This window comes from Mya arenaria, chromosome 15, assembly GCF_026914265.1.
Source record: "Mya arenaria isolate MELC-2E11 chromosome 15, ASM2691426v1".
In the NCBI taxonomy this organism is placed as follows: Eukaryota; Metazoa; Mollusca; class Bivalvia; order Myida; family Myidae; genus Mya; species Mya arenaria.
Genome location: NC_069136.1, coordinates 6141471 through 6164010, shown reverse-complemented (window position 1 = coordinate 6164010; position 22540 = coordinate 6141471). Strand labels below are relative to the sequence as shown.

General features: G+C 39.5%; 1 protein-coding gene across 1 annotated transcript; it reads right to left on the bottom strand.

Moving 5' to 3' along the window:
• Window positions 1-9525: 9525 nt before the first annotated feature.
• LOC128220348 (BTB/POZ domain-containing protein 6-like) lies at window positions 9526-15625 on the bottom strand. Its single transcript, XM_052928704.1, has 3 exons — window positions 15370-15625; window positions 13650-13911; window positions 9526-12768 (listed from the first exon to the last, which is right to left on the bottom strand). The coding sequence occupies exons 2-3, from the start codon at window positions 13889-13891 to the stop codon at window positions 11766-11768; spliced, it is 1245 nt and encodes a 414-aa protein (XP_052784664.1). The 5' UTR covers window positions 13892-13911; window positions 15370-15625; the 3' UTR covers window positions 9526-11765.
• Between the last annotated feature and the right edge of the window lie 6915 nt (window positions 15626-22540).

Below are 22540 nucleotides of genomic sequence, written 5' to 3'. Positions count from 1 at the left end.
AATATTTCACCCCCTCTCGCACTAAAACAATGCACAACTGTATGCATGTATTCGTTAATTTACAAAAAGCTATTCAATGCACTACTGCAAACAGACATTATACACCAAACACCGACAAAAACTATATGTGTTACCGCCTTGGAGGGGTTGAGTTGTTTTCACCAACACATTTTTAAGCAAACACACACATAAATATTGTAGGTGAAATACTTCGGTAACATTCAGCACAACCCGCCGCCTCAGTGGCCTAGTGGTTAGAGTTGTACGGCGTGGGAGGTCGAAGGTTCGAAGGTTCGAGCCCCATACCGGCCTTTTTCTGATATGGTCGCTTGCATACCCAGTAGCTAGATCAATGAATGGATACCGAATGCCTACCTGCCAGGCGCCCTGCATAAGCTAACACTTTATTTACTAACATACAAGTGATGATAAAATAAGTCTATGTTTAGTATAGACCAATAATTTGACAACAACACATACATAGTAGTGGGGGCATTAGCAGACTTTGGTCGTCATCAGATCTTACACACTGTACAATAAGTTTTCTCTGTAAACAATATGCATAATACAGTTGTGGCGTCGTCTACGAAAATGAGGCCTACAGAGGTAAAAGTGGCATGCTCATTTTTGAGAAATATGGTGCCTGAAAAGCAGGCAATCAGTGAGATTTTGACGTATTTTTTAAAATAAAATCTTGGACCACATATTTTAATCCTACTTTCAAATTATGTTTAATTCAAATTTGATTCAGAATTAACAATTATGCTCTTTTTATGCAATCGCATAAATTTAGTTTTTGATAATAATGTAAAAGCCTCAACAGGATACATTTTCGCGGACAAACTAATTTCGTTATTATAGCATGTACTAAAAGGTAAGGTTGGTTATAGCTCGTCAACTAGGAAGTTGTTTCTAAATTCCACTATAGACCACCAGAATACTTAGTGTAACTTGACAAAGATCCACTTGAAGATAAAGCCAAACGGGCCATCAGATGAAACTTCTTGGTTTTCACCTTCTTTCCGCGACTATCAGTTAGTGGTCGCCGTTTTCATCAACTTTCGTCTGATTTCTCCCCGGGAACTTGTACCAAGCAAATGAAACATTAAAACAAGAAATCTGGTTTTCTTTTTCCGAACTCCACAAATCAACTTTGACATTTAAATTTTATATTTTCCGATTTTTCGGATATTAAAATAATTTTACCCGAATTTCCCATAGCGTTTTAACAATATATGATATCTGGTTCCCTTCCGTGAGGTGGTTTTGATAATTACTAATTTTGTTAATGCTGAAATGCCTCCGTCGTTTTTCTTTGAAGAAATGGATATAAAATTAGCAATAATACGACCGATGAGTTTGGGGAGGGGTGGAATATTAGATTTGACAAGTGCTGATTTTAACACCCATCAAGTGGGATACCTGTTTTCAATCATAATTTAAAAAACCCATAGCCTGAGCATTTCCAAAAGGGTCAAAAGGGGTCACATTTTGCTACTAGGTCGAGTTTTTTTCCAGACTTATAATAAGCTTTGATTCTCGTGGATTCAAAGGGAGGTAGAGCCCAGAAGATACAATTGCAAGAAAAAAAGAAAATTGTCAATAACTTACATTAAAGTGATATCGTTGTGTACAGCGCATTGAATCTTACTAACTCATGTTTCACATCCTTTACTACACATGTATCGTTCGCAGTTTTTGCGTATTTGTCTAAATTTACCTGGTTTGTCAACAACTTATGTTTTAGGAATTTTAAAAATAGCGTCGGTATATATATATATATCTGTACTAATCACGTGACTTACACGTGCTTAATATACACACTAAAACTAGGAAACCATTATGCGCTATTTTTAAAAGAGTAAACGCAGAAATATTATTTTATTCATGTAAAATGATGTGTTATCGGTCTCATTCAAGCTTGTTTTAACTATTTTAGACTTGTTTTGATGAGCTCGTGTATTTGCAGGTTTTTGAACCATCTGGTGTCTAGTCCCTTAAAGGAGATCACAGTAAAACAATTACGTTAAGCTGTTGTTCCTGTCCTGTGGTTTTAATTCTATGGTGGTCAGTAAGAACTGTTGTAGTAAACAGTCTTCTTTGATAACTGTATTCAAGACTGTCACCCATCGGCAAGTTGTATTCTTTATACAAGAAGCATTTGGCCGATTGTTTATAACTTTGTTAAAGTTAAAAACGTTGTTAAAGTCATCCTTGTTATTTTATCAAACCAGTACTGCTGTGGATGTTTAAAGGATGCATTCGTGATCGGCTGTATTCCTTAATAGATCTGAGACAACGTGACAGCTGAACTGAACTATTTCATATTTAAAATACAAAATCGATGCTGTTTTTCACGTTGTTAGCTTATAAAAATCTGAACATTCGGGCATCTATGTCATCTTGAAACACGTTTACTGTGAACTACATTGTTAGCGAACCAGCTCAAAACTTAAATACGACAGATTCGCAATTTTAAGACCTGACAAAATAATTGTGGTTCCCTTTACTCGACCCTACCTACGGAATAAGGGCTGGCCATACTTACCGATAAGGGGTCGATTCTACTTACGGAATAGGGGCCGACCCGACCTATGGAATAGGGGCCGACCCTACATACGAAATAGAGGCCAACACGATCTACGGAATAGAGGTCGACCCTAGAGGCTGACCCTACCTAAGGAATATAGGCCGACCCTACCTATGAAATAAAGACCGACCCTACCTACGGAATAGAGGGCCGACCCTACGTACGAAATAGAGGCCGACCCTACCTATGGAACCAATGCCGACCCTACCTACGGAATAGAGGCCGACTCTACCTACGGAATAGAGGCCGTCCCTACCTAGGGAATAAGGGCCGACGCTACCTTCGGAATAGAAGCCGCCCCTACCTACGGAATGGGAGCCGACCCTACCTACGAAATAGAGGCCGACCCTACCTACGGAATAGAAGTCGACCCTACCGACAGAATAGAGGCCGACCGTACGTACGGAATGGGGGCCGATCTTACCTACGGAATGGAGGCCGACCCTCACGACGGAATAGGGGCCGACACTACCATATTTATAGTGCATAGTTCATATGCAGTTTAAATAGCTTTATACTGATGTACCTGTTTGTTGAACGGTATTACCCAATGCTGACAATAACGTGGTATTAGAAAGTTCGATAAACATGAAATAAAAGCTTAATAAAAGTCTTCCTATCCTACCTGATTTTGGACTAGATGTTACCCTGACCACATAACCTTTTTGCCTAATAAAACAACAACAACTGTGATAATAATAAGTATTGCCTCGCTGTAAGTTTTGTCAAATTAGCGGAATATGTATTTCATTATAAACTGGTTTACAGCTAAAACATCAACTCCATGGAGACCCGCTGTAGTGATAGCAGCAATTTACAGTTGAAGCCCGGTGGAACCGCTGGACACCGCGACGTCTCAGCGAACCCGCTTACACCTGGGAGTGGAATTTCACACATGCGACAGGCGACGTAAGGGATGCTAAGCAAACCTTTCACACGTCACAGTGGGGTACAAACCTTACCAAATGTTTTTTCTATATCTGCTGATTTGTTATTTATGCATATTGATCCTAATCGTGTACTTTGTGTTCGCCGGTAAGACTGCATTCTCGCGTAACAGAAGCTGGAGGTTGGGTTATATGGGAAATGTTTTCGCACTATTTAAATGATGGAGGGGATTCAAACTTACCCCAACCATAAACGTTTACCAAACCCTAACCCTTAACGTTATTGCAAAATCGAATCCTAAAATTTTGGAATTTGCAAGTACATCTCTCAATTTGATTTGTCACACACACAAAAAAAATATGTATGTGAAATTATTGATCTTCCAATATTTGTCCGAACGGGATTTATAAAAATGAGCCCATTCATTGTTTATAAAGGTACTATATTTTGTCTGGACATTTATGCACTGCCATCACCTCCATGCAGCCACATTTGTATGGAAAATATCCCAATTCCGCACCTGCTTGTTAGGGGGCACAACGTCTTGTTAAGAAACTTAATAGACTCATAACAAGAAAATTGCAGAGTCCATTTTCAAAGGAAAGGAGACCATTTGTCATTCACTTTGTCGCACTAAAACTGAAAAATGCGAGAACATTAACACCCATCAATACGAATCGGGAATCTTTAGAACATTAAAATATTGAGACCCGGGCAATAGACTCTACATCAACTGAACAATGCTTCATACTTCGCCTCTTTATTTCGGAACGATAATGAAATTGGAATTTAATTTGGTTTACCAAAAAACGTCATTTAATTCCGCCTCTCCATTAATTTTGGCCAGTCTTTGATGGCTATAATTTGTCTTTGATGAACATTTTATTAAGTCCCGAAACCTCCTGTTTTATATTCATTCGCATCGCTTCGATATCAAACCAAATAAAAATGTGCTCCATAGTTGGAAGGGCTATAAATCAAACACATTATTATTCTTCAACATTCCTAAATTGTAACAAGGCGCCATACTGTACTATCTCTCCTGAAGAAATAAAGCCCTTGATTCAGTTTCGTTCTGTCCGAAATTATGTAAATTAAGTGGTATAGTTTTCGATAGGGGGCGTTTTATTTGCGACACATTTGATTGGTGGGCTGTTCGCGGTATTTATTGGTGCGAATCACACAACATGAGAAAATATCGAACACCTGCACTCTACGAAATGTTTGAAACAAAACACTATTTCGTTGTTATTCTTTTAAACGTACAATTTTTGGATAGGCGTTACCATACTTAAGCGTATGTTCTTGGTGAGTTTCAAGTTAAGTTCAAATTAACGACGGTTTATGAAATAAGTATCACAATAAACAAAGAAAATGGACACATAAAAACTCCTCACAACGAGCAAGCGCTGAAATACCCATCATTTTATCACGCTGCGCATACGAACCTGCGCACAGCACGTGCTACACAGGAAGTCTCGTTTAATCTCGCGGGAGAGCACCTGATATGTTATTTACTGTGCACTCATCGCTTAACGCTCGCTATGGACTCCACATTTCTCAGTTTGACGTCAGCTAAACATTGGGTCTCTTCTGGTTTTATATCCCAAATATTATCTGCCTGCCTCAGAATTATTGTCGTCTGCGAATAATATTGCACACATGGTGGTTTTGCGTTCGCTCGGAATAAAGTAGATCCATCAAAACATTTGGTTCCATAAAATACCGGGAAGTCGATGAAATCAGAGGAAAGGAAATAAATTGCCTTAGTCGTACTTTTCTTTTTCTAAGATTGATTTTAATAAGGCCTAGTACAAAATTAAGGTGCATTTAGTATATAATAATCCGTTCCGACCAGCAGTTTGTTTGTATTTTGATGAAATAATTACTGATACAGACAATGATATTGTCTATTTGAATGTGACACAACGCTCAAGGATTTCAACTGAATTACTGCCATTTTTTTGTTCTCGATTTCATTGTTTTTGGAAACCCGTGGGTCCAACCAACAGTTTTATAAATTAATGTTTGTCGAACTTGGAAAGTTTAAAATTACCTTGATGTCAATGTTGATGTCATTTTACATAAAACGTTTGTTTTAAAGATGTTAATGTAAGTCAGGCGGATGTTTTAATCTTTGTACTCAAATGTTCACTCAAGCTGTGTAAGGTGTAATAAAACATATATAATATATTAAGACATCGTATTATATCCACAATAAGTCCGACCATTTTTGTTTAGAAATTAAAGTATGTCTATTCATATGTCTTATATTTGAAAGTATTTTGAGGTCATCTTTGACGTCATTTTAAATAATTAATATTTACACATCAACTTCCATTCCTTCAATGAATTGCCTTTCGGCAATTGCGTTCATCAATCGATGAACGCAACATCTTCGGATATGTTCGGATCGCAATTCATTGCATAACAATATACATGAAAAATATTTATCTTGCTATTGTTTGTATTGTGTCAGAAGGTCCCGTAAAATATAAATCAATATTTTGGAAAGTGTTAATTTTTTACATTTTAAATGTATAGTTGCCATAACTGTTTGAATTTTACGTTTAAAAGTGATTTCAAGTGGTTGATCTTTTCCCGCGATATTGTGACGTCATTTGAAAAAAATGCTTCCGGTTACAGTCGGGTCGTTCTATTTACAGAATGGGTAGGAAAGGGTTACTGAAAGTTTTTGTTTTAAATGAAATAAAGTATTTTTTTAACAATTATTGAATGAAATAATGAACTATTGGTGTAAATATAAGTAATGAATTGCGGGGTTGATGTCGTTATCGGGGATATGAACGCAATTGGGCTGGTCAAAGTACGCGTGAAGTCCTTCGGACTCCACACACTTTGACCAGCCCAATTGCGTTCATACTCCGATAATGACATCAACCCCGCAATTCATTCCTTAAATAAACATTTTGGGAAATAACAGTTATCTTCTTTAGTAAAGTATTAATGTAAGGTATTAAATAACACTGTGTATATCCTTAATCATGTATATATGGCACGAAAGGTGAGTTTGGGTCCTAAAAGATTATAATTAATTTAAGAATTTTTTTTTCCATAAAAAATGAAATCAAGTAGATGGCCACTTAAATAGTTATATCATTCATTAAAGTGTTGTTAATATATTTGTTCAAGAGCGCTCATTCACTACTGTACACAAAACAATTTTGACGTCATTTTAGTGACGTAATTTCGTATGTCAATACCTCACATTTTTGCAGATAATTTGGAGAAGTATACTTTATTGTAAAGCGTGAAAAAGCTGGACCATTAACTTTTAAGACTTTTTCTTGAGTGATGAAATTAATAAGCATTTTTTCCTGAATATTTTTATGGCTGAAACTATGACACTGTCCCCCATATTTCAAACTCCGACTGTCTGGAACGTTGGTCGCAGCTTCCGTTCCACGACTGCTAGATCTATCAAGAAAATATTAAAAGGAATTAAACATTTTTCTTCCATTAATATTTTATAAAAGAGGCCTCGATTAGAAATCCAGAAGAAGGAAAATCCATAGACATATTACCAGATGACAGATTACCTTTGATGTATTTCGTTAATTGCTCAATTGTGCGAATAACTATTTTGATATTCGCTTAAAGATTTCCATTCATTCCCTGATTTACGATTACCCGTTGACTTGTAACGCGCCGTAATGAATGTTTTCTGAATTTAACAAAATTAAGAAACCACCAATTTTGAGAAATCGGATAGGCACATAGTGGCGAGTTCTCGCGAGATTTTCAGTTAACACACGCGGTTTAATGAATTTTTGAGCGGTAATAACCATGTTCGGTGTTTGAACTACACAAGTCTTTGGTATTTCTGACAAATTCACAGAAAAGCAAGATAACAAGAAATAATATGTTACCAAACAATGCGAAACTATTATGATAATGAAATAATTGGAGATATTTCCGAACTAATTGAGGAACGGGTCCGCGACCGGATCGCCATGGACGGACCTGTCACTGACGACACGGGTGGTATCCAGGCGGCTAATGTTTATTTCGGGAAAAGACGCGCGGGGTTATATTTATCTCAGCACGTGAACCGCTACACCACTATAGTGTTTAACTCGATGCACGTGCAAAAGAAAATAGTCCGAGCGAGATGAGGGATTTTTTACAAGCAAAGCTGACGGTGTCTCCGTAGCTGTGTACAAATTTGGGGAAATCGGATCTAGACGGCGGATAGCAGACGGACCGCGGCGTACTGCGTGTGAGGACAGCGAGGTGACACCACCAGCAGAATGTCACGCGGATGTCACGTGGCAACGGTTTATGATGTCGACGTCATTAGACAACATACAGAAAACGGATGATTAAGATCAAAGCTCATTACTTTCCACGGAAGATAATTTGTTATAACATTAAGCACCCCTGCATTGTATTTACTTTTGTCGCTACCAAAACACGTCGTTTTATTCTTACCTCTTATCGCTACATATAGAGACACTGCAGACTATGTGTGAACTATTTCAGATTTTCTTGTATTTTAATGGTGCAATCCTGAAATAAAATTATCTATAAATTAACGTCACTTACTCCTTTGTTTACATCGGTTGGGGCCGTGGTGACCCATGTGAGAACCCCTAAAACTTTAAGTCACGTGATTCCTCACCCGGTTCTAGTAGCATCCAAGTAATTGCAAATGGGACTTGATCTATTTGTCTTTGTCAGTGTTACAGTGGACATGAAGAGTACGATATACCGAGACAAATATATGTCAAACTGAACGAATGTTACGTGTCAAGTAAGCGTTTTGCAGGTATGTTTCATGTGTTCTACGTTTGTAGACGTGGACGGACAGGCTTAGATTTCTCCATGTAGCTGTTTTCTTAACACAGGAAGTAAAACATGTATTTTTATTACTCTAGGCTGTTCATATTTATATCATATTTTATCATTCATTCAATTTATGAAAGAAACTATACAGCCTACGAACACTAAACAAACGTAACCGGACTTGTACCAACTGATACTCTAGTATTCATTAATATGCATATACATTAAAAGACATAACCGTAACGTCGAGATAACAGAGTTCGACATAGAGAGTTTCGACTGTATGCTTAATACATATTTTTGTATAATCTCAGTTCCTCTTCAAGCTTATAAGACAACAGTGAAATATGCTGCAAAAATCACAATTCATGGACGGGCGGACGGAAGCCATTGGTGTTGAATCAGTACACTTTTCTGGTTCTTGCATACATACAATTCATAAATACGATCTTTAAACGATATTGGCATTTGCCTGGCTTATAAGAAAAAAACGGCAGTCCATTGCAAAAAAATCATAGCTCACGCCTCACCAGACTGTTTTCCGCTGTGTCAAACCTCCGCCAAGCCGTGGTCATGCGGCGGATGAATTCAGGTGACAATATGCACGTGGCTTCACGAGGAAGCTGTATTGTCATACCTCCCCACGTGGCTTGTAATGTGTTATTATCCAATTTTCTTAATATTGCGTTTTACAGCGTCTTCTGCTAATTATATAGCAACCCCATGCAATTTTCCGCGCGCTACCGTGTGGTGATGTTGCGTGCGGACTCCGCGAGATTTGGCGAGACGTCGGGGTCCGTATTTGCACGCGGCTGTCATGTAGAGATTCAATTAATTTTACCTATCCCATGTCACGCATACGTCTTGTTTTAATGCATTTTTAAGTTCTGCAGATTGTGTTCTGGTCTGCACATGCAAACTTGTAAAATATAACTACCACTCTGGTTTGTCGAGTAAAATGTCACGAAACTCAATCTTGCAGAAATTTATACCAAGAAAGTAATGGAAAAAAAACGTAAAAGCAAAGTACAGTCGAACCCCGATGGCTCGAACTTCCAGGGACCGGCTTTGTACCTCGAGCCTCGAAAACATTGAGCCAAGCGGGTATGTTTACCTTCAGTATAAATAAATCGGGTTTTTACATCTAGTTCGAGCTAACGAGGAACTCGAGCCAAGCGAATTCGAGCCAACGGGGTTCAACTGAATATCATGCTCCGAAGCGTTCAAGGCGGGAACCCGGGTATTTGTGTTCGTGTTCTTTATTTGGTAATGTACAAACAAAGCATATCAACAAATGATTATATAATGTCCGGCAAAAATAGTTCAATGAAATAGTTACGAATGAAGCGTGTGGAATGTCCTGACTTAAAAAATAAGAGAAACAAATAATGCCTACATGCTTTTGTATTGGACGGCATTCGATTTTTTTTATATGTTATAACATTAAGGAGAATACCGATTGCTTTCCCAATAAAATGATTAATGTATATTTATATCACCTAACATATACGCCCATTACAATGGAATGGAAAAATCGTTACTTATACTTGCATAACACGGCTTTTATCTTGAGATAGGGGTATTCTTATGGAATCGTGTGTCGTATATACGATCATTTACTCTATTGTCGATTAGAAAAACTGCATTTTTAAAAGTCATATCGACTTATACATTTATCGACAAATCTAATTAAATATGATATGTTGGCTCCATTAATGTTAGTCAAGCCGACATAACGTGATTAAACTGATTTGTCGACAAAACTCATGTCAACATATTAAGTCATTATTACTCAACAAGCAAGTACCTTTCAAATGATAACAAAGATGTATCACGTCATCAGACATGAACATTAAACATACAGGTTAATGGGCTATCAGCGAACTGGCTGATCTGTGGGCAGGATTCCTACATAAGTGGGCAAGTCGACGCAAGTTTGACAACATGTAGTGTAATGATCAGTAGTGTTATAACCGTGCGTCAAGTCGACCAAAAAGTCGACAATACTAGAGAAATACACCATCAGTATGTTGTGGGGTTAATACCAGAATCTACCAGATCATTCCATGTTTAAACGTCGCTTGGTACTTTCCAGTATAAACTCCATAACATACAATACAGGTTTCCAAATATACAATACAGGTTCCCATATATACAAAACAGGTTTCCATATATACAAAATAGGTTCCCATATATACAATACAGGTTTCCAAATATACAATACAGGTTTCCATATATACAATACAGGTTTCCAAATATACAATACAGGTTCCCATATATACAATACAGGTTTCCAAATATACAATACAGGTTTCAACATATACAATACAGGTTTCCATATATACAAAACAGGTTCCTATACATACCATACAGGTTTCAACATATACAATACAGGTTTCCAAATATACAATACAGGTTTCCATATATACAATAAAGGTTTGCACATATACAATAAAGGGTTCCCATATATACTATACAGGTTTCAATATATACATTACAGGTTCCCATATATACAATACAGGTTTCACCATATTCAATACAGGTTTCCATATATACAATGCAGGTTTCCATAATTCCACAATACAGGTTTCCATAATTCCACAATACAGGTTTCCATAATTTCACAATACAGGTTCCCATGTACAATACAGGTTTCCATAATTCCACAATACAGGTTTCCATAATTCCTCAATACAGGTTCCCATGTACAATACAGGTTTCCATACATACACCATGCTTTAAACAGCAAGTAACGAACTAAATAGAATTGAAAACAACAACTTGAACAGTTTATGAAACAATGCTATCGGCTTGTTCAAGTCGTATCGTTAATATAACGATACTCATCGTTCTTCATTGAGACGAAAGAAATTTAAATCAACTCGGCTCAAATATTACACACAATATAAGGGAAACAACTACTGAATGTTTACGGAAAAGTGTGGAAAAGAGTTGTCGTTTGATCATTAACCTCTGCATGGTTAAGATTAAAAATAATGCCGAACACTATCTTTGACGGTATTTGCAAATAATACAATCGTATTACAGAAAATAACAGTCAGCAATAACATACTGAAACACAGACTATCATGAAAGGCTTCCTCTGCACTGCGAACCAGCACAATGTATAGTCTAGCGGATTTAGGACATGGGGCACCCGACACCCCTAAAATCGTCCAAAATCAACATTTCGGGTCAAAATGGTAGACAAAAATCCTTAAATTACACCAGAACGCACTATTTTAGACTAATATTAGACAAATCGTTATTGGAGGAGAACCAAAACCCCTATACCAAGTTTGGCGCCTTTTCCCGGTTCCTAGTGAAAGGGGCCTTCTAAGTTACGATCCCAAGTGTGCCCATTTAAGCGTCAAATCCTGGATTAGTTTCAGATGGTCTTCACTATCATTTACCCATCCCCACACACATCAATCACAAGTTTATGGCTGTATTACGTATACTATGTAATTAATGTCGTGGTCTATTTTTCAAACATAAGTCCATGGAATTGTCCTCTTTCAAGTCTCGTTCCGTTGTCCGACTGTCCAAAATTCAGCTCTAAAAACTCAATCTCGACCCCCTGTACGCACTGTTTTCCGCGGTAGTTTTCGCCCCTGTACGTCTTCGTCCCAAGGAGCGTCTGGCGCACTGAATATATCGTACCTGATCGAACCGGTATTTTACTGGAGAAAATGATTATCTCATACTTTATCTCAGGCCTGTATTGTAGAGTGATGGTTTGGGAGAGGACTGGAGTCTGCCCCTGTAGGACGGTAAGGGAGCCAGTCACCTGACCAATCTCACAGGGAAGGTAGAGAGCAACCCCGCACAGCGTGACGTCATCAGACACCCGGAAGCTGATCCCGTCCTGAAATCCACCGTACGTCCACGAGCTAGTTACTATCAGCAGCCGTTCCACGACGAACGCTGATTTAGGTTTCGTGGTTTCTTTGCGTATGTCTTGCAGGTACCTGACCTTCTCGTCTCCAGTTAAAATATTGTCATAGGAGACATTGTCAATGAATGAGTCGTATGTCATCTTACAAAAATTGATCATATCTACCAAATTACCAAGTTTAGCACGAAGCTTTGCATTTGTAATATCGCTCGGTGATTCCATGAGACATTGTGTCTTTGCCCATTTCGCACACGCAATGTAAATGTCTTCAGGCTTTAGTTTATGGTTGTCCTGCTCTTTTGCCAACACAGTTTCCAGTGTCCCGCGTGATAAAACCTGAAAACCCTCCGTAGCAAATACCTCGGTCGAATTTTCTGCAATGAAGAGGTAACATTTTTTCTCAAGCTCTTTTTCTTCGAACTTTACAGCTTGGTCCAAAATGACACAAACGTTTTCGACGCTCATTTTCTCTTCCAAGTATTCCTGGCAACATTTAGTCAACTGTTGGATGTCATATTTGTTTGCCATGTACATTATTGCCATAACAGACTCAGGTGTAATCACGATGTCGTTTGTGTACAGGTACCTGCGGGGAAAAGTAATGGAATACTGCGTCATAAAAAAGGATATTGTATGTACTTGATTTTCAATATAGTATGCATTTGATTTGGCATTGCACTTTCATTTTATTGGTATACTAGTACTAGCAAACACAGACACACACTCTTTCTCTCTCCTTCAATCTCTTATCTGACTGACTCTCTGCCTTTCTACCTTTACTCTCCCTGCCTCTCTCTCTCTCTCTCTCTCTCTCTCTCTCTCTCTCTCTCTCTCTCTCTCTCTCTCCACCCCCCCCCCCCTCTCTCTCTGCCAACCCCCCTCCCCCTTTCTCTGCATTTCTCTCTCTCTCCACTATCTCTCACTGCCAATCTCCCCTCTCTCTCTCTGCATTTCTCTCTCTCTCCCCCCCCCCCTCTCTATCTCTCTCTCTTTGCCTATCTCCCCTCCCCCCCCCCCCCTCTCTCTCTCTCTCTCTCTCTCTCTCTCTTTCTCTATCTCCCCTCCCCTCTCTCTCTGCATTTCTCTCTCTCTCCCTCTCCCTCTCCCCCCCTCTCTCTCTCCCCTCCCCTCTCCTCACGCTTCTCTTTCCCTCCCTCCCTCCCTCCACTTATCTCTCTCCAACTTTTCCTCACGCAACTCTTTCCCTCCCCTTCCTCCACATCTCTCTCCCTCTCTCATGTCTCTCTCCCACCTCCTTACACGTCCCCCGTCCCTTTCTCCCTCTCTGTACTCTCTACCATTTTCTTTCTCCCCCGTCCTCATCTTCCTTTCCCTATCCTTCGGTAATTGTTTCGTTCGGGTTAAAGGAATTATAAGTTTGGGATATAGCCGAAGAAAAATATTTTAAAACGTCTGAAATAGTTTGTTATAATGATAAAAGGGAGACAACTAGGTAAACAAAAGAACCTGATGACTTGTTGGAACACATCTGCTTCCACATCGGGTATCTCCACGACGCCGGTTTCCGGAAGTGATCCGCAGAACATCGTGTAGAAAACCGGTGAGCGGCTGGCCAATATGAACCGGTGACACCTCATTTCCCGTTTATCCGTCCCCGCGAGGATAGTGACGTCACATAATACGTCATCATCCAGCATTTTTACGTTCGTGACGGAGAACGACTCTGCATGCTGCCAGGCGTCAGACATTAGGTGTTCAGCTAGACGACCTGCATAACATAGAAGTATAATAACATAATCATTTTTAATATCAAACACACAGTATAGCATAGAAGTAATTAAAAATTAAACTGAAAACACAGAACCTTTTTATAGGAACTACGGACTTAAAATGTATATACTATGTAAAACAATTCGTGTCAACAGCAAAATATTATCAGTTAAGTTAGCAATACCCTATCATCACTTTAAACAATGATCATCTTTATCATTTCTAAGGGGTTTCATTTCCTTGATTTGAAAACGGAATTTTCTGAATTTTCCTTCCCTAATTTCAGATTTTTTTTATAAAAACGACATTACCCAAGAGATAAGAAAAATCCTTCATTTCATTTATGTATCAACATTTGGGTAATAATTTGGTTTAAGTGAAACAAAAATATATGTGTTTTCAGATATAATACATTATTGATCAGATCATCAACAAATATAATCAAACTGTACTAAAATAGCCATAAGCTATAACAATTTTAACTTACTGCTTTCGACGCGTACAAATCGGAACATCGACGTTTTAAAGAAAATCTACACGTTCTAGAACTATTCATGACCATTTCTTTATCAAGAAAAAACTTTATCCATTTTTGGAATATTATACCAAAAAAATCAAAACGTTTCACCGGCCCTTTTTTAAAAAAAATACTAGGGTTTGAAATTCCCCACCAGTTATTTGAGCCTGGGCTGCAAGTTATGAAACCTTAAAAGATATTAATATCTATCTGTACACATGTATTAAATTACTTTTTAATGAAAGTACAATTTAAATTTCTGTAGAAAATGTAGGCTGATAAAAACACATAATTGTGGTTCTGGGTACCTAAAAACACTCAAATAGTTTTGTAGTAATTTATTACATGGTCTAAAGCACTAAAATGGAAGAGTTTAAAGTGGAGGTTTTCATTCGGGGTGTGCTATCTTAAAATTAATGCACAAACATGTATAACAAACATAAATTTTGATTGATAAACCTTGAAATACTTACTAAATAATGCATACTGGAAAGTATTAATAACTGATAACAAGATTGTAACCGTGTATTTAATAGCTGAAAACGCAAATATTAAATGATTGGTGAGTGCCAAACTATTTACTGTGATCTACTATCGTCTTTTAAAGTAGAGAAATAAAGTGTTTTCTGCACCTTTCTTTCAAATTAAACTCTGTATCCTTCATAAGTACCATTATTTTCGACATTTATTCATCCCTTTTTGTATATTAAAACAACTTTATTAGTTTTGGTGAATCAGACTCTTTGGGAGAAGTCATTTGACTGAGCTAAATCTGGCCTATGACATTTTGGCAGAGTCAATTTACTGTAGATGGTATGACACATCAAGTTCTGAAATACACGTAATAAAAGTAATGCAATATGTTAAATACAGTACATCTATTCGACACACATTGAAGATTTCTATATAACAAATAAACAAAAACCAAAAAAATCTAACCTGTACGGTGTCAATTCAGCAAACTTTCCGAATTTATTTTCCTTATGAAATAACCTGTATGTTATCAAGGCAGAAAAACATATGCAATGTATTTCCTTATAAATACTTGTACGCGTTTAAACCATAAATCCTATTGTATTGCCCTTGTATACGTTGTATAGTGACGATCTAGATCAGCTATTGTTTGTTAAGTCTATATACACACGTGATAAAACCCGGAAGTAAAAGTAAACAGTATATAACAAATGCAAAGCCTTATCATCATCACGTGACAAAATAATACTTGTACATATCTTCCTGTTGACATTCAATATGCGTAGTTGAAATATAACTCAAGTATCATTGATATAACGCGTTATTCATACTTGATGTAAGCAACTGCATTTTGATCAATGGGATGGCTGTTAAACTCGCCATACATTTGCATTCATTCGTAATTGATTAAAGAGCAAGAGCAGAGCTCTGTGCTTTTTTATTTGAAAACAATAAAAAAGGTTAGCAGTGTGATTATTCATTAAGGGAGCCATTCCTTTGCCGAATACCAAGAGTGATTACGTATAAGATAAATTAAAAGATTGTCACACTGGCAGGACTTGGATCCGCGAGTTACCACGAGTGCTGGTGAATTATAACTCGCCAAAAATGCCACGAGATGACCGCGGATTCCGATGATAGGTATATCAGTTCGACAACTGCTCGAGTTCTCTTCCATGTGAATACGAATGTAGTGTTAAACTCGGGTTTATGCAACATCGGTACGATCTGTGCATGACACTCTTTCGACAACCACAGAGAATAAAAAATAATGTTAACTGGTTGAAATCTTGAAACAGTCTCGAGGATATGTCGAAAGGGTACGTATAAACTCACAACCCTCGAGCACAGATCGTAATAATGTCCTCCTGGGTCGCTGCTGAACTCGTAGATTGTTGAGCGACTTTTTGACGCAGCGAGAAGCGGCGGCAAGTGTTCGAGTTTGTTTGACACCCCCACCACATGTCTTCGATATGTGTAAGAGACGAAAACTCGAACGACAATTTCAAACCGTTTAAAGTTCTCGCCACTGCTTGTCAAGTACTTTCTTTATGAGGAGACATGTCTTCGACATGCAACGACTAAGCTTCGAGTCCAACACAACACCTGAAGATTTTGGGCGAATTGTAACTCGCAACAACTCGTAGACGAAACTCGCTACAGTGTAGCATAGGCACGACGCAGTCGAGCGACCACTTTAAGTTGATAAACATTAACTTTGTGTTCATACATGTAAATGTGCTTGCCACAAAGTTGCAAACAATGATAGTGTCGTAAAAATCAATAATTCCGCAAATTACCTCAACATCGCGGTTGTCGATCTGAACATCGCGGTTGTAGGTCTGAACATTGCAATTGTTGGTCTGAACATCGCGGTTATCGGTCTGAATATCGCGGTTGTTGGTCTGAGCACATCGCGGTTGTCGGTTTGAACACATCGCGTTTGTCGGTCTGAACATCGCAGTTGTTGGTCTGAACACATCGCGGTTGTCGGTTTGAACACATCGCGGTTGTCGGTTTGAACACATCGCGATTGTCGGTCTGAACATCGCGGTTGTTGGTCTGAACATCGCGGTTGTTGGTCTGAACATCGCGGTTGTCGGTCTGAACATCGCGGTTGTTGGTCTGAACATCGCGGTTGTCGGTTTGAACACATCGCGGTTGTCGGTCTGAACATCGCGGTTGTCGGTCTGAACACATCGCGGTTGTCGGTCTGAACATCGCGGTTGTTCGTCTGAACACATCGCGGTTGTCGGTTTGAACACATCGCGGTTGTCGGTCTGAACATCGCGGTTGTTGGTCTGAACATCGCGGTTGTTGGTCTGAACATCGCGGTTGTAGGTCTGAACATCGCGGTTGTAGGTCTGAACATCGCAGATGTTGGTCTGAACATCGCGGTTGTTGGTCTGAACATAGCGGTTGTCGGTATGAACATCACGGTTGTCGGTCTGAACATCGCGGTTGTTGGTCTGAACATCGCGGTTGTCGGTCTGAACATAGCGGTTGTAGGTCCTTAGGTCACGTTTGTAGGTTTATAAATCGCGATTGTAGGTGTGTATATCACGAGGGTAGTTCTAACAACTGCGGTTGTAGGTCTGTAGAACGCGGTTTGTGGTCTGTAGAACGCAGTTATAGGTCTATAGAACGCGGTAATAGGTCTATAAAACGCGGTTATAGGTCTATAGAACGCGCTTATATGTCTGTAGAACACTGTTATAGGTCTGTATATGACGAGTGTAGTTATATCAACCGCGGTTGAAGGTCTATTGCTCGCGGTTGTAGGTCTATAGAACGTGGTTGTAGGTCTATAGAACGCGGTTGTAGGTCTATAGATCGCGGCTGTAGGCCTATAGAACGTCGTTGTAGGTCTATAGAACGCGGTTATAGTTCTATAGAACGCGGTTGTAGGTCTATAGAACGCGGTTGTAGGTCTGTATATGACGAGTGTAGTTATATCAACCGCGGTTGAAGGTCTATTGCTCGCGGTTGTAGGTCTATAGAACGTGGTTGTAGGTCTATAGAACGCGGTTGTAGGTCTATAGATCGCGGCTGTAGGCCTATAGAACGTCGTTGTAGGTCTATAGAACGCGGTTATAGTTCTATAGAACGCGGTTGTAGGTCTATATAACGCGGTTGTAGGTCTGTATATCACGAGTGTAGTGATATCAACCGCGGTTGAAGGTCTATTGCTCGCGGTTGTAGGTCTATAGAACGCGGTTGTAGGTCTGTATATCACGAGTGTAGTTATATCAACAGCGGTTGAAGGTCTATTGCTCGCGGTTGAAGGTCTATAGAACGCGGTTGTAGGTCTATAGAACGTGGTTATAAATTTATAGAACGCTGTTATAGGTCTGTAGAACGCGATTATAGGTCTATAGAACGTGGTTGTAGGTCTATAGATCGTGGTTGTAGGTCTATAGAACGCCGTTGTAGGTCTATAGAACGCGGTTGTAGGTCTATAGAACGCGGCTGTAGGTCTGTAGAACGCAGTTATAGGCCTATAGAACGTGGTTGTAGGTCTATAGAACGCGGTTATAGCTCTATAGAACGCGGTTGTATGTCTATAGAACGTGGTTATAAATCTATAGAACGCTGTTATAGGTCTATAGAACGCGATTATAGGTCTATAGAACGCGGTTGTAGGTCTATAGAACGTGGTTATAAATCTATAGAACGTTGTTATAGGTCTATAGAACGCGATTATAGGCCTATAGAACGTGGTTGTAGGTCTATAGACCGCGGTTATAGCTCTATAGAACGCGGTTGTAGGTCTATAGAACGTGGTTATAAATCTATAGAACGCTGTTATAGGTCTATAGAACGCGATTATAGGTCTAAAGAACGCGATTATAGGCCTATAGAACGCGGTTATAGCTCTATAGAACGCGGTTGTAGGTCTATAAAACGTGGTTATAAATCTATAGAACGCTGTTATAGGTCTATAGAACGCGATTATAGGTCTATAGAACGCGATTATAGGTCTGTAGAACGCGGTTGTAGGTCTAAAGAACGCGGCTGTAGGTCTATAGAACGCGGCTGTATGTCCGTAGAACGCAGTTATAGGCCTATATAACGTGGTTGTAGGTCTTTAGAACACGGTTATAGCTCTATAGAACGCTGTTGTAGGTCTTTAGAACGTGGTTATAAATCTATAGAACGCGGTTGTAGGTCTATAGAACGCGGTTATAGCTCTAAAGAACGCGGTTGTAGGTCTATAGAACGCGGTTGTAGGTCTGTATACCACGGATGTTTGTATGTTTATTAAGATTTTATGTTTTTAGATCGCGGATGGTTGTCTATTTATATGCCTATGTATTGCGTTTGAAGGTCTATAGATCGCGGTTGTAGGTTTAAAAATCGCGGTTGAAGGCCTAAAATCGCGGTTGTCGGTCTATAGATCGCGGTTGAAGGTCTAAAAACACGGTTGTTGGTCTATAGATCGCGGTTGTAGGTCTTAAGATCGCGGTTGTAGGTCTAAAGATCGCGATTGTAGGTCTATAGAACGCGATTGTAGGTCTAAATATCGCGTATGTAGGTCTAAAAATCGCGGTTGTACGTCTGAAAATCGTGGTTGAAGGTCTAAAGATCGCGGTTATAAGTCTAGAGATCGCGACTGTATGTCTATAGGTCTATCGATCGGGTTTGAAGTCTATATATCACGGATGTAGGTCTATAAATCACAGTTGTAAGTCTAAAAATCACGATTGTAGGTCTGTTCATCACTGTTGTAGGTCTATATATCACGGTTGAAGGTCTATTGATCGCGGTTATAGGTCTATATATCGCAGTTGAGGTTTAAGATTGCAGTTGTTTGTTTAAAGATCGCGGTTGTAAGTCTTTAGATCGCGGTTGTAGGTCTAAAGATCGCGGTTATAGATCTACAGATCGCGGTTGTAGGTATATAGATCGCGGTTGTAGTTTATATGATCGCGGTAATCGGTATAAAAATCGTGGTTGTAGGTCTATAGATCGTGGTTGTAGGTCTATAGATCGCGATTGTAGGTCTATAGATCGCGGTTGTAGGTCTATATATCGTGGTTGTAGGTCTATAGATCGCGGTTGTAGGTCTATAGATTGTGGTTGTAGGTCTATAGATCGCGATTGTAGGTCTATAGATCGCGATTGTAGGTCTATAGATCGCGATTGTAGGTATATAGATCGCGGTTGAAGGTCTATAGATCGCGGTTGTAGGTCTATAGATCGCGGTTGTAGTTTATATGATCGCGGTTATCGGTATAAAAATCGCGATTGTAGGTCTATAGATCGCGATTGTAGGTCTATAGATCGCGGTTGTAGGTCTATAGATCGTGGTTGTAGGTCTATAGATCGCGGTCTATAAATCGTGGTTGTAGGTCTATAAATCGCGGTTGTAGGTCTATAGATCGCGATTTTAGGTCTATAGATCGCGGTTGTAGGTCTTTAAATCGAGATTAAAGGATTAAATAGGGAGGTTTAGGTTAAAAAATCGCGGTTATAGATCTATAGATAACGGTTGAAGGTCTAAAGATCGTGTTTGTAGGTCTAGAAATCGCGGTTGTAGGTCTAAAGGTCGCGGTTGTAGGTCTTAAAATCGTGATTGTAGGTCTATAGATCGCATTTGTATGTCTAGAAATCGCGGCTATAGTTCTTAAAATTGCGGTTGTAGGTCTATAGATATATTGATCGGGGTTGAATTTCTATATATCAAGATTGTTGGTCTAAAAATCATGGTTGCAGGATTGTTTATCACGGTTGTAGGACGAAAGATCACGGTTTAGGGTCTATAGATCGCGGTTATAGGTCTAAAGATCGCGGTTGAAGGTCTATTTATCGCAGTTTAAGGGTGAAAAATTGCGGTTGTAGGTTTAAAGATCGCAGTTGTTGGTCTTTAGATCGCAATTATAGATCTAAAGATCGCGGTATAGGTCTATAGATCGCGGTTGTAAGTCTATAGATCGCGGTTGAAGGTCTAAAGATCGCGGTTGTAGGTCTATAGATCGTATTTGTAGGTCTATAGATCGCATTTGTATATCTAGAGATCGCGGCTATAGGTCTTAAAATCGCGGTTGTAGTTCTTTAGATATATTGATCGGAGTTGAATATCTATATGTCACGATAAAAAGTGAAAGGTTGTAGTTCTATAGATCGCAGTTGTAGGTCTATTGATCGCGGTTATAGGTCATTAGATCGCGGTTGAAGGACAATAGATTGCGGTACCATTGCGCTGCCGTACCAGTACCGATTCCCGAAAATCGCCAAATTTATGCTCCGGTATATCACCGGTACCAAATCGGTTATGTGTGACAAGCCCTTGAATACGCATCGAAGTTAAGTTTTATTTTTACAGTTTCAGAGTAAGTTAAAAACCGGGACAAAATAACGTCCGTAGGGAATTGAGTTACCTAAAGAACAAAACTGGTCCCAACGTCTGCACATGCGCAGATGCTGAAATATCTTCAACATTAACTACACTGTGTTAAGGTAATTTGGCGCCATAAATAACATATCAAAAAAACCTGCGGGCTAATGAATCCGGTGACGCAGTAACGTCAGAGTATGCCGACGGTCGCGTTCCGTCGGGAACCAAGCAACCTAAAGAACAAAACCGCTCTCGACTTCCGCGCATGCGCGGATGCTGAGATATTTGAAACATTACCTCTCCATCTTAAGGTATGTAGGGCCGCATTGAACAGTAACATTTTGGAGACAGTTTGCGACGTTGGAAACTGGTGACCAAATAACGTCCCAGGCACCCTGACGGTAGCTTTTGGTAGGGAAAAGAGGCCCATAAAGATCAATACTGGTCGCAACTTCCGCACGAGCTCGGGTGCTGTGATATCATATACATTAACAACACCATTTTAAATTAATTGGCGCCTTTTGTAACATATGAAAGAAACTTGTGGGCGTATGAAGCCGTTGACGAAGTTACATGTACATAACAAGAGCACGGACGGTCGCGTTCCATTCGGAACCAAGCAACCTAAAGAACAAACCCGGTCCGGACATCTGCGCATGCGCGGATTCTTAGATAAATGGCGCCAAAGTACCTTAAAACGCTGTAGTTAATGACGAAGATATCTCAGCATCCGCGGGAGTTTGAACCAGTTTTGTTCTTTAGGGGACTCATTTGCCGTAGGAAACCGACCGTCGGGACGCTTGGGACAATATTTGGTCACCGGTTTCCGACGTCGCAAAAAGCCTCCAAAACGTTACTTTTCAACGGGGTCTCCTAACCTTAAAATGGGATGTTAATGTCGTAAATATGTAAGGATCTGCGCGCTGAGTTCGGGACCGGTTTTGTTCCTTAGGTCTCTCGGTTAGTATTGTAACTGCGTCACCGGTTCAATTCGCCTACAAGTTTCTCCTATACGTTACGAATTGCCCCAAAATGAATGCCTTACACTCGGATAGTTAATGTCGAACATATATCAGCATCCCTGCAAGTGCGGAAATTGGGTCCAGTTTTGGGCCCTGTTCCCTATGCAACCCGACCGTTGGGGTGCATGGTACGTCATTTGATCACCGGTTTATAACGTCGCAAAATGTCTTCAAAACGCTCCTTTTCAACGGGTTTTGCCATAATATATTATGGGAGATTAATGTCGTAGAAAGCTCCGGAACCACGAAGGCGGGGAGGTCGGGACTGGCCTTGTAC

Bases quoted from the DNA above. Each gene is read 5' to 3' on its own strand.
- LOC128220348 (XM_052928704.1), bottom strand. From the start codon at position 13,891: ATGTCTGACGCCTGGCAGCATGCAGAGTCGTTCTCCGTCACGAACGTA. The intron at 12,769-13,649 runs GTTCTTTTGTTT...TTTTCCCCGCAG, and splicing joins GTGTTCCAACAAGTCATCAG to GTACCTGTACACAAACGACA.